Source organism: Lynx canadensis, chromosome D1 (genome assembly GCF_007474595.2).
Source record: "Lynx canadensis isolate LIC74 chromosome D1, mLynCan4.pri.v2, whole genome shotgun sequence".
Classification (NCBI taxonomy): Eukaryota; Metazoa; Chordata; class Mammalia; order Carnivora; family Felidae; genus Lynx; species Lynx canadensis.
Genome location: NC_044312.2, coordinates 15,485,757 through 15,498,281, shown reverse-complemented (window position 1 = coordinate 15,498,281; position 12,525 = coordinate 15,485,757). Strand labels below are relative to the sequence as shown.

The 12,525-nt window shown below is 51.8% G+C and overlaps 1 protein-coding gene across 3 annotated transcripts in view; it reads left to right on the top strand.

Annotated features, from left to right (window-relative positions):
* Positions 1 to 10,542, top strand: part of FXYD6 (FXYD domain containing ion transport regulator 6) — a 30,965-nt gene extending 20,423 nt beyond the window's left edge. The window contains exons 2-8 of one of the 3 annotated variants that reach the window (XM_030331890.1): positions 4,871 to 4,933; positions 5,528 to 5,566; positions 5,672 to 5,746; positions 6,561 to 6,597; positions 7,317 to 7,366; positions 7,883 to 7,933; positions 9,226 to 10,542. In XM_030331890.1, coding sequence (XP_030187750.1) covers positions 4,876 to 4,933; positions 5,528 to 5,566; positions 5,672 to 5,746; positions 6,561 to 6,597; positions 7,317 to 7,366; positions 7,883 to 7,911 — 288 coding nt within the window. In that variant the 5' untranslated portion in view covers positions 4,871 to 4,875 and the 3' untranslated portion in view covers positions 7,912 to 7,933; positions 9,226 to 10,542. Of the gene's footprint in view, positions 1 to 4,870; positions 4,934 to 5,527; positions 5,567 to 5,671; positions 5,747 to 6,560; positions 6,598 to 7,316; positions 7,367 to 7,882; positions 7,934 to 9,225 lie in introns of those variants that run through there. The other 2 variants (XM_030331889.1, XM_030331888.1) reach the window with 2 other exon arrangements.
* The last annotated feature ends 1,983 nt before the right edge of the window (positions 10,543 to 12,525 follow it).

Genomic DNA, 12,525 nt, shown 5'->3' with positions numbered 1-12,525 from the left:
ATCCAACAGAAGTTAGTGATTTCTAAGGGTAAGTATAAAATGCTATCAGCAACTTTCTGATAATAAATTTGAAAGCAGAAAAGGGCAAATTGCTATAAAAAATTATACTCATTGAATATGTTCCAGAGGAAGAGAAATCTGAAGAGTGTCATGGCCATTAATGAATTGAAAAGGCAATTGAAAATCCTCCCACAAAGAGAAGACTAAGTCATACAATTCTACCAGGTGTTCACAGAGCAGATTATTGCTGTCTTCTGCAAACTCTTCCAGGGAATAGCAAGAGAGGAAATACTTGTTCTGTGAGGCCAGGACTATCATGATCCCCAAACCGGGCAAGGTCAACACAATAAAATAGAAATTATGGCCCAATCTTACGCACATAAATGCAAAAACCTCAACAAGATAGCAACAAACCAAATCCAACAATTTATTAGGAAGACAATAATACATTGGTTTTATCCCAGTAGTGTAAGGATGATTTGACGTTAGATAACCCATGCACATAATTTACTTCATTGATGGATTAAAGGTTAAAAGCTGTAGATCCAGAACATTCATTCATAATTAATGTAAAACAGAAACATCTTGGAAAACCAGGATTACAGGGGCACTTATAAAACATTAGAAGAAATCTATTTAAAATCAGTAATTCCCTTCTTTTTATGGTTGAATGAATGATATTTCATTATATATATATATATATATATATATATATATATGCCATATTTTCTTTATCATTCCTCACCATGCACACAAAAGATAATTATGTGAGGTGATGGAGGTATTAACTGACCTTATTGTGGCAATATGTGGCAGCATAAACATGCATCAAATCATCATCCCTTAAACGTACACGATGTTAGGTGTCCTATCACAGTAAAGCTGGGAAGAAATAAAAATAAACACACACACAAATGAAATACAAGTAAAAAATAAAAACCAGTAATAAGACTGCATGTGTGTGTATGTGTCCTGTATTACTGCCTCTATTCTACGTTTTACTCTAAGGCCTAGCAGTACAGAAGACCAGAAATAAAACCCAACAGTGTAAGCATTGGCAAAGAAGAAACAGTACTGTATCATTTGCAGATGATATATCGACAGAGAAAACCCAGGGGAAATCTGTAAGTAAATTACTCGAAATATTAACAGAGTTTAGTGAGATTGTTGGATTTAAGATCAATATGTACAACTCAATTGCCTTTCTCTGTACCAGCGAAAATTAGAAAACACACATGAGATTGCATTTAAAATGACAATAAGAAACATAAGGCACCTAGGGATAAATCTCATGGGAGATGTGCAAGACCTATATGAAAGCATTTATAAAACCAATATAAGACGCTGAAAAGGATGTACAAATGGAAAGGCAGACTGGATAGGAGTCTCAAGATTCAGATCCACTGTCTCAGTTCCAGTGAGAATCCCAACAGCTTCAGATGAATTTGGCAGGCTGATTCTAAAATTTATATAGAAGAGCGAAAGACAAAGAGGACGGAAGATATTCCTGAAGGAAGAGGGGGAAGAGGGAGAGAGGAGAAGTTTCTCCTACCCCACGGGAAGATCGCTGTCAAGTTGTAGCAATGGAGACACGGGTTCGGATGCAGGGACACACAGACCGACCCCTAGATCGAAAGGGAAGTTGTAGTAGCAGATACACCCCTGAATAGTAAAAATTTGATCCCTGCCTCCTGCCTCACGTGAACAACAGTTCTGGGTGACATGAAGATTTAAATGTAAAAGGCGGAGCTGTAATATATCCAGAAGAAAATTCTTTCTGATTCAGGCTGACGGGTATCTTCAACAAGACACGCACAAAAACAACACTGCGTCCAGTTACGTTAGAGTTCAGAAATTCTGTTCGTTGAAAAACAACAACAAAAAATGAGAAGCCGCTAATAGGGAAGAGACCTTTGCAGTACTTCGTGACAAAGATTTCATATCCAGAATAACACCTGAATAATACTAGTAATGCCCAACCCATTGGCAAAGTGAGCAGAAGACCTGAAAGACACGTGACCGATGAAGGAACAGAAGCCCGACTCCTTTAATGAGCGAGCAGATTAAGACCGTATTTCACACCTCTAGATTGGCGGAAATTAAGCAGGCTGACCACGTCAAGTGTGGATAAGGATGCCGAGGGATAGGCACAGTCATGCAGGTGGTGTGGTGGGGTGTCGAAACGGGGATGACCGCTTTGGGAAACAATCCGAAAGTATTCTGTGAGGTTGACAACTTGTACTATACAACCCAGTGACCACACTCCTAGGCCTGTCTCTAGAATATACATCTTCCTACTGCGGTATGACCCGTTAGTGGGTCTAACCATTTTATTTTAAAAAGGGAATCAGAACAGAAACCGTCAGAGGGCATCATTCATTTTAAGGTTAAGAGTTGTTTTGTGATGTTGTTATCCCCGGTATACGTGAATATGTATTTGCACTGGGTTCCGACGTAAAAAGTATTCCATGTGAAAATGATGGCAAAAAAAAAAAAAAATGAAAAAGCGTCTTACGCTGTGCAGCACGCATAAAAATGTTCACAGCTGCGTTATTTATAATCGCACAAAATGGGAAAAGCCAAAAAGATCTCCACTGAGAGGAGAGTGAACCAATACGTGGTAATTAAGCTGCACAGTGGAATACTACACAACTTTGGAAAGAAATGAACGGAAGGTTACATGTCCTAATGGGTGAATCTTAGAAACAATGTTGAACAAAAATAGCCAGTCCCAGAAGACTGCGAACAACATGGTATGATCATTACAAAGCTCAAAAAAGCTCCACGACCCGCATAATATGTGCATGACGAATAGATTTTGAAGAAGAGTGGGAGGGATAGCCATACAGAGGAATATTACTCAGCCGTAAAAAGGAACGGAGTTCTGACACGGGCCACAACATAGATGAACCTTGAAAACGTGATGCTAAATCCCAGAAGCCAGACGCCAGAGGCTACATAGCGTATGATTGTTTTACGTGAAGTGTCTAAAATAAGCGAATCCACAGATGCAGAGAGTAGGTCAGTGGTTGTCAGGGGCTGGGGGCCGGGGTGCAGAATGGGACCGATGGCTAGTGGGTATGGGGTTTCTTTTTGCGGTGATGAACATATTCTGGAGTTAGTGATGATGGTGGCACAGGTTTGTGCGGATACCGAAACCATTGAATTGCGTGCTTTGTATTTACTAAAAAAAATTTTTTGGATGTTTTTACTTGGAGAGAAAGCACGAGCTGGGGAGGGGCAGAGAGAGAGAGAGAGGGAGACAGGACGTGGGGCTCGAACTCACGAGCCGTGAGATCGTGACCTAAGCTGAAGCCAGACGCTTAGCCGACTGAGCCACCCAGGTGCCCCGAAAATTGTACATTTTTAGATGATGAGTTTCATGATGTGTGAATTTTATCTTTCATTAAGAAAAAATTCTTTGAGGAAGAACAAGGGAATGATGAAAAAAATGTATGGATATACGTTGTCCGGGATACTGTTTACCTCTGGGAGTGAGGCAGAGGGACGATTTGGAGGAAAATGTAGGTAAATGTAGCAGGTGCTTGTAAAGTTCTAGTTTTTAAGTTATGAGTGTTCATCTTATTACTATGTATGTGGGCGTGATACATATATTTTTATACGTATAAAATGTAAAACTTATGTAAAATTGGAAAAAATTACAAATAATAGACGAGATGGCATTAGAAGCAAATTACTGCCTTTTGATGAACACCGAGCGGCTTTCTCCAAGTCCCCAGCTGGGTCTCAGCGCGACTCTGGATGCAGCTGTTCTGACCCCTGGTGGCCGAGAGGTGAAGGGCAGCTGAGGATGCTTGCGTGGGGACTGGCAAATAATGGCGATCCCTCAGGGCCAGCATGGTCCTGGCCACTAGACACTGGTCTGGGGGGGTCAGGCCACTGCCAGTCTCACCCCCTGGAGGAAGACAGACAGCCTTGCGCTTTCCTGGTGTGGGTTTCTTTCTGCCTTTCCTTGATGGCTCTTCACCAAACGTACTTCCTTAAGCCCAGGAGTGACTTGCGTGTGACCACTGAAATCTGTCCCTGGCCGCCTGCTGCCTCCATCCGGATGGCCCATCCTGGGGCCCCTGGCCCCAGAGTCCAGGGGCTCGATGAGCTCACGGACAGAAGGGGAAGGTCAGGATGCTGGCACTCAGAACCGGTCTGCACGTTGCCTTTGTTTGACCAAACGGCCTTTCTGGAGGATTATGAACTAAGACTGGAGGAAGAATTGGCTCGGGCACCTTAGAGGTGAGGGTGTCGGGGGCAACTTAAGGGAGAGCTGTTGGCATTTCAGGATTTACCCTACGGAGACTAGTGAACAGCAAGTCTCCCGCCCCACCTGGCGGGCGGGCTGGGCTAGAGAGGCATTCGCTTACCTGCCCCATTTAATCTAGAAGAATGAACTTCCGACCGTGGGTGTTGGCTGTGGGGAACCAGGCCAGGAAGTCCCGGAAGGATGGCCTGGAGAGGAGGGCGCAGCTGGGGTCATCACCAAAACCTTGGGGTTTTCCGGCTTCGGCACCGGAGAGGCATCGTGGTGGAGGGGTCAGGACCTGGGCTCTGCCACTCGCTATCAGGAGTCTCATTTAACTTCTCTAAACTGTGGTTCTTCGCCTGCAAAACGGGTCAGTCATTGCGCCTACTCATTGTCATAGTAGGCAGCTGTAGTAACTAAATTAATGCGTGCGGAGCCCTGTGTAAGAGCTCAGTAAGTGTCAGCCACTTCCATTCTGTGGCTTGAACTTTTACTGTGTGGAGGGTACTCGGAATAGAGCCGGGAGCCCTACGCGGCGGCCCCTGACCCGGCCGAGGGCTGGGGTGGGGGGGTCTCCTGTGCAGAGACTCACTTTCCTTCCTTTGTCCCCAGACGCCATGGAGGTGGTGCTGATCTTTCTGTGCAGCTTGCTGGCTCCCAGCGTCCTGGCCAGTGGTAAGTACCCCTCCAGGTCCTGGCCCTTTGGGACATAGGGCTGGGGGGCTCTCAGATTCTCCATGTCTGGTCAGTGACTCCCCTGTCCCCGCTGAAGTCAGCAGAGAAACTGCTGGAAGGCAGCATGTATTCACAGACCCTGTTCCAGCCCGCCCACCTCTCCCCAGAGGGTCCAGCAGGCTCTACTTTCAAGCTCTCAAGCACTCCAGGTCCCTGTAGACTTTTTGCCTGAACCTTGGGAGCCAGGCCCGCTCATCAGTGTCTAGATTCTGGCTTTGTGCAAGTCACGTGTTCTTCCTTGGTCTCAGTTTCCCCACCTGTAACAGGGGGCTGACAGACCCTGCCTTTGGGGCATAATGTAACAATGCAAAGGGGCAAGAAATGTGGATGTGCTGTGCACCGGGGCTCTGAGTGGTACCCAGTTCTGCTCTCGGGCTGGCCTTAGTGGGCAGGCCCTTCTGTGCTTCCCCGGGCACCTCTGCTTAATGGGCTCTCTCTCCCAGGAGTCCCTTTGTGGGAAGTGACACTGATGGGGTATTAGGGAACCAGATGTGCAGCTGTCTTCCTCTTGCCCACACTCGTTTATTTTTTCAGCAGCTGAGCAGGAGAAGGAAAAGGACCCTTTTCATTATGGTGAGCGGTGATGGTAACCCTGGGGGGGAAGGGGGGGTGTGGCCCCGCCCAGGGACGGGAAGCCGTGCTCTTCCCTTCCTTTTGTCACCTCTGCTCCTTTGGCAGACTACCAGACTCTGCGGATCGGGGGACTGGTGTTTGCTGTGGTGCTCTTCTCCGTGGGGATTCTCCTTATCCTGAGTAAGTTTGTTCGTTCCCTGTTGGCTCTGTAGTGTGATGTCTGCAGCTGCTGGGGGAGTGGAGAACAGTATAGGAGCCCGGCCGTGCTCTCTCGGGGGGAGAGAGAGATGGCCCGTTCTCCCTGTTATCTCCAGCACGTAACATCGTGCGGGGCACATAGTAAGTGCTCAGTAAAACAGGGCAGCATGGACAAAATAGGGGCACCTGGGTGGCTCAGTCGGCTAAGCGTCCGACTTCGGCTCAGGTCATGATCTTGCTGTTTATGAGTTAGAGCCCCGCATTGGGCTCTGTGGCGATGGCTTAGAGCCTGGAGCCTGCTTCCGATTCTGTGTCTCCCTCTCTCTCTGCTCCTCCCCTGCTCTTGCTCTGTCTCTGTCTCTCTCAAAAATAGATAAACATTAAAGAAAAGTGAACAAAATAAATGCTTGATGAAAACAAGGTCATCAGAAAGGGCAGGGTGGCTGTCCTGGTGCTATGTCCAGTAGGCAGAGGTCGGGGAGTCACAGGAGATAGCGAGGAGCTGTCCTTAGAGTGCTCTGAGAGAGGTGCCCCCGCGTTTGTTTTCTGCACACGAGAGCCCGGGCCGCGCGGAGCCCTCTGCACTTGCCCGATCAAGCAGACTGTGGTACGGCCATCATCCAGGCATTTGAATGTTGAACCTTGACTCAGAAGAACCCTACTCCCACAGAGGATTGCTACATATAACTGTGCTTTTTATGTAGCCCCCTGTGGCAGCTTTGCTGTGGTCAAACCAGGAGCGTGACCTTGAACTCGAGCCGGGAGCGTGACCTTGGGTGGTTTCTTTGCCTTTCAGGTCGCAGATGCAAATGCAATTTCAATCAGAAGCCCCGGTAAGGATGGCGTGTCTGTGGATATCGGAGGTGACGCTAGGAGGGGACAGGGCGGGGCCCCCTGGTGTGTGCCAGGCATGTTCTGGCAAACACGAGGGCAAAGCATGGAGGGTTAGCCCCTCCTCTTTTCTGATGTATATTGAGATCAGAACTGTATACTCTCTTCTGATGTATATTGAGGAGGGGAGGGAAGCAAGAAGGTGCTGGACGCGCGTCTGAAAGCCCTTGAGACAGTTGGGCTTGGGAGAAGGGAAGCAGTGGGCCTCAGAGCCTCTCGGGAGGTCCATCTCGTCTCTACAGGACCTGCGACGCTGTCCCTGCTCCTCACCTGTGCATGGGGCTCTTTGGCTGAGGAGGAGCTCGGGCTCCGTCATTCACCTCTCCCCCCACCCCATACCGCATTAGTCTACCGCAAAAACCAGGGGCAGCAGTGGACCTCAGAAGTCCAAAGTCTGGCAGGACACGATGCCAGCCCCCAGGGGGCCCCAAGCCACTCCTTCCCAGCGCTCAGTGGGGCCGGCACTGAAGGGTGCCTGCGAGTTCCCCTGACACCCCTTCAATCCCAGCTTCGCCCCCGCCCCCGGCCCCACGCGCCCCTTGGTGGAGAGTGCCACAGCCTTCCAGTGACTCTCAGGGGCCTGCTCCAGACAGCCCTGCCCCAGCAGGGACAGCGGGTTTGCCCCACAGAGCACCGACGGAAGCTTCTCCTTCTCTTGCAGGGCTCCGGGGGATGAGGAGGTGCAGGTGGAGAACCTCATCACTGCAAATGGTAGCGGTCACGACCACCGGCCCGGGTGGGATAGAAGCAATGGGGGAGGGTCCTCGGATGGCTCCGGGAGGGATGGTGGTCAGACACCGTGGCCTCCCTAGAGCCAACCGGACGTGCTCCTGTGTCTGTGCGGGGAGAGCGGTCTCCGGGGCCCCTGCTCTGGGCTGTCCCCTCATCTCCACCAAACCAGCTGCTACCCCTGACCTCTGCTGTTTATAGGGCATGTGCTTTGTGTCGGGCACGAGACAGGTGCTTCATAGAGCCCCCTTCGTGTGCGCACAGCCCCGTGACGGAGGCTCGCGATCCGCATTCGATAACCCAGGGACTCAGAAAAGTTAAGGAATGTGCCCAATTCCTATAACCAGCAAGTCTGTCTGACCCAAAATCCTGCCAAGCCCCCTCTTTGCTGCACGGTTCAGACTCCTCCAGCGTCAGGCCTGGGCACGGCTGCTGCGGCGGGTGGCCTGTGGGGGTGAGGGGTCCATTCACTGCAATCTGTTCCATTTTTTTCCCCAGCAACGGAGCCCCAGAAAGCAGAGAACTGAGGTGCAGCCCTCAGGTAGGAAGGTAGGATCCTGTCTTCCCGTGTCTTCCTCTGTCTCCGTCACTGTTCATTCCTCAGGGAGGTGCTGGGCCAGCTTTTGCAGCGGGCACAGCGTTTATTCTGAGCCAGGCTGGGGAGTCTTGTGTCTGAAAGGGCAACGGGACAGATGGACGGAGACATCTGAGGGCACCACACGTGCGCGGTGAAAGGCTGGGGAATAGGGCTTCTGCTTCTGCACGACCGGAGGCCAGGTTAATGGAAGGTCACCTTCCCTGCGATGGGGGCAGGACTTGGGAGAGAATGACAGTTCGTGAACTCCTCCTAATATCAGAGTAGCTCAAAGATAATGGCTTTTAGCGATGGTTCAGAAAGTAGCTTAGGACCGCTTAAAAAACATCAACACTTTAGAATCAAACTTGCTAACTCTACACAGAACTAGGGAGAATAGTGTATCTCCCCCTTCCCCGATGCCAGCGTTAGCCGTTCTCAGTTCTCAGCTGTTAGGGGCACCGTATTTAGCATTTGCTTCCGTTGTTCATTGTAGGGACACGGGAGAGTGTTTGCCGTTAAATGTCTTAGTTTTCAAAATGCTGCCCCACACAGACTTGCCTGAGCCTACCGGAAGAAGCAAGTAGGGCAGGTGGGATTGAGCCCCACTTTATAGATGAAGAAACTGAGGTCAGAGAGAACAGCCATCCAAGATCGTGTTATCACAACAGCCTCGTGGGTGGGCAGCGCGGGGCTCAGTTTGTCCATCTCCTAGACGGGGCTTGGGAAGGTCAGTGATCTCCTACACACGAGGTGGCCCTAGATGCCAATCCAGGAGTCAGGTGTCCTAGCTGGTGGCTCGGGGTTCTGTCCATTTATGGCCACTGGCAGGTCCGATCTTAGGGGTGGTGGGGGGAGGCTCAAGGGAAGGAGGCTTGGGTTTTTTTTGTTTTTTGTTTTTTGCTTTTTTTCCTAAACTAGGACTTCCTCAGAAACCCTGTTCTCTTAGGTCTCGGGATTGTGAGCAACGACTGGGGGTGTCCTGAAATAGAAACCCCGGGTTTAACAATTTTCTTTCCATGTCTATCAGGTTCTAGCCTTCCTGGGAGAAGCGCTTCCCTGGGCCCCCTCCCCCTCCCAGGCCCCTCCCCCTTTCCCTGCATTTCAGCCTAGTCCTCCTGTGTCGCCGCCGGGGACGTGAGCTCGGAGTGGGTCTCCTGCGAGTTTCAGGGGGGCACAGGCGCTGCGTTAAGGCAGGGAGACAGCCAGTAAAGACGCCAGAAAGGAGGCAGAGTTGAGTTTTAATTTGGATTCTCTCCCCCTTTAGCTCCCAGAAGCTGAAAGGAGCTGCTTGAACCTTTAGACGCAAGTGTTGATGCTTAAGAACACCGGCCACTTCAGCAGCAGATCTTTCCCCAGGAGAAGCCAAGAGTGTGTGTGTGTCCCCCTGCCCCTTCGCCGTCCCCTGGAACACGATCCTCAACTTAACGATGCAACTGACACCCGCCTCTCCTGCCCGCAGCCCGCGGTCTCGTCCACGTCCTGTGACGTGTCTGTGTGTGTTTGATGACTGTGATCTCTGTGGCTGCTTGTTTGTGGATGATGTTGTATTTTAGTGACCCTGAACTCGCTTTCCCGGGTGGGTGCTGAGCCATGTCACCGTCAGCCCCTCCCTGCCCCCCTGTGGCCCCCACCCCCATCATCTCCCACTCCCGGGAGTCCGCTTTTTCCCTGAGAGACCAGTCCCTTCTCTTGATTTGGGGGTGGGTGTAGGGCTAGGGGGTGTGGGCGGGGGTCTCCAGTTGTCTTGGGACTTGGGAAGGTTTACATCACCTCCGTGATCATTTTTCTTGGCCTCTCTTCACTTCATTCACAAGAACCTTGCTTCTGTATTCTAGTCCGGACCCAGGTCTGTTCTGAGGGTCTCTTGGCAATCGGGAGGTTCACGGCAAGGAGCTGGTGAGCCCAGCTTTGCCTCCAGGCAGGCTGTGCCCCTTCCACGGTCCTTTCCCTCTTGGGGCTTCCACCCCGGGGTCCTCATCTGCCCTGCACCGTCGCAGAGCAGCCCGGGATCCCGGGCCCCGGGCTTCTAGTCTGCCCCTGGGGAACGTGCCCCCTGCATATCTTCTCAGCAATAACCCCATGGGCTCTGGAACCCTGCTCCTCTCTCCTACCTTCCCTGCTTCCCAGACTCCCAGCCACAGCCCGGCTCTTCTGGACTCAGACTCCTGTCCCTGAATTAGGTCTCTGGTAGGCAGTGGCTGAGGGGCTCCATTCTGCGGGGGCCAGCAAAGCAGCAGGGAGAGGAGGCGTCCTGTGCTTCCCTGCCTGCATCCCGTTGGTCAGGGAGCAGCGATGGCTCCCAAGCCCTTTGCTCCACCCGTTACTGGTTAGAGCGGCAAGTGCAGCGGCTACACGTGGCTTAGAGACCCGGGGCAGGTGGGCACAGCCCTGCTGCGGAGGGAACTGCCAAGAGGTCGAAGGTCATACAGAATGGAAAATCCAAGCAGACCCCGCCCCTCCCATCCATCGTGTTCTCGTGGCATCCAACCAGACGTGCCGCCGTGACCGGGCCGCTGTCCTCCGTGCTGTGATCGATCCTCTCCACAACAAAAGGGAATAAAACACCATTTGTTTCCTAGTGGCTCCGAAGTGCTTTCCTTTGTGTCAGAGAGCTGGAGCGTTTGTAGGGCCGAAGGGACTCGGTCCTTGGTTAGAGGGAGGAGGTGACAGCTGTTTGGTCCAGCTTAGCTCCTCCCCTCCCCCCGGACCCCTTCCCCCTTTCCTCCTCCCACCTCCCCCTGCTCCTGGGTCGGTACGCCCGCGGCAGGACCTGAACCTTACGCATGTCGTGGGTTCAAGCCCTGCATGGGGCTCCATGTTGAGTGTGAAGGCTACTTAAAAAAAAAAAAAATACAAAACTGTGGAGGCCACGTGGATGGTGTCCACAGTGGCTCATAGGGGCCAGGGGTCACCCACAGTGTCCTCCCAAAGACACTGCAATTCAGTCTTTGGAAAAGTGGTGTTGGCCAAATAAACACAGATGCAGGCTAATTCTCCCCGAGGTCGCTGCTGCTCACCGTCCTCTCTACGTGCTTTGTGTGTCTTTATCTGAGAGGGTTCCTAGTGGACAAGGACTATGTCTCGTTCTAAGGTAAGAGTGCCTGGAACGCCTTCACCCCGCCACCCCCTCCAAATCTTCAGAGTCCGTCTAGAGTCTGTGAGTAGTTTAGGGCTGCGGAATTGGCAGGTGCAGGTCCTGAGGGACTCGGGGGTCCAGTCACCCCCCTGGCTGCCCCCGGGGCACTTCTGCACCTGCCTTTGCCCTGTGTCCCCCCAGGTCTTTGAAAAGACCTGGGGCTTATCGCTGAGATCAAGCTCCACATTGTCAACTCAGTGATCGCGGAGGCTACGCCATCTCCGGTCACACCGCAAGTTTAAGGCAGCTAATGAGCACCATTTGTGGGAACACTCACGGGTCAGGGAATTACAAGGCTGACAGCAATTTCAGAGCTTGACCGGATGAAGACCCTCCGGGGCCCCAGGAACACAAAAGATGGTGGGTACCTCCCCACATTCATTCTTAAAAATAAAACCTTGAACTCTAAAAATAAGTATGAGGAAGTATAATGGGGGAGATTCGGGTGTTTCTCATAGTAATCATGTTATCAACTCTAGGGCATTCTAGAAAATAGTTTTCCCTTCTTTGCCAGACTCTCAGCGCCCGCTCATCTTTCCCCCGGACAACCCAGTCTCATTTCTGAGGTGGGCAGGATGTTCACACTTTATAGATTCTCTGAAATGTTTGTGACTGGTTGAGGTCACACGGCTGCGAAATGGAGGGGCTAGGAACCCGGCCTAGGCTGTCTGTCACCAAAGCTCTCTCTGGCACGCCATGTGGCCTGGCTTCCTTCTGCAGGGGAGGGCTGACGTCCGGGGGCAGGGAGAGGATCGCCTGGCACGATGCGACCACATCGGGAGCCTGGCTGGCCCTTCAGGGCATACGCTAGCTAGCCTGTGCTCTGGGGAGGGTCTCGCGGTCTGGAAACAAGACACATAACGAATAGTCAAAGGAACTGGTGATCAAAATGATGGCAATATTATGATTCATAACTAAATAAAGCAGTTAATACATCGAGCGCATGCTATTACCAAACACGGGGCGGACGATGTCACATAGATCAACTCGTTCAGGACTCACGGCACTACCTGATGGTCTCCTGATTTTACAGATGGGGGCACTGTGGCTCGGTGGGACTGGCCCGAGTTTGTGCTCCGAGGGGCAAAGCCAAAGTCCAGCCCGGGCCCGCCCAGCTCCAAGCCCGGCTCACTCTGTGCTGCAGGGGAAAGGGCTTAGACCCATCAGGTGCACGTGAGAGGAGGCAGAACTTGGCCTCGTGTGAGGGAGTCCTGGGTTCCCTCAGCTGTGACAATCCCCAACCGGAGTGGCTGTCCATCTGGAAGTGTTCAAGACCCTCCGGGCAAAAATGGACTCTGCGAATCTGCCCAGGACGGCCTAATCTGGCCAGGTCCGGGCTCCGGTTGAGGACTCCACTCCCCCTCCCACCCCCCACCCACATGGATGAGCCCCTCCCCCCTCTCTGGACTAGCACTGCAGGGCCAGGGA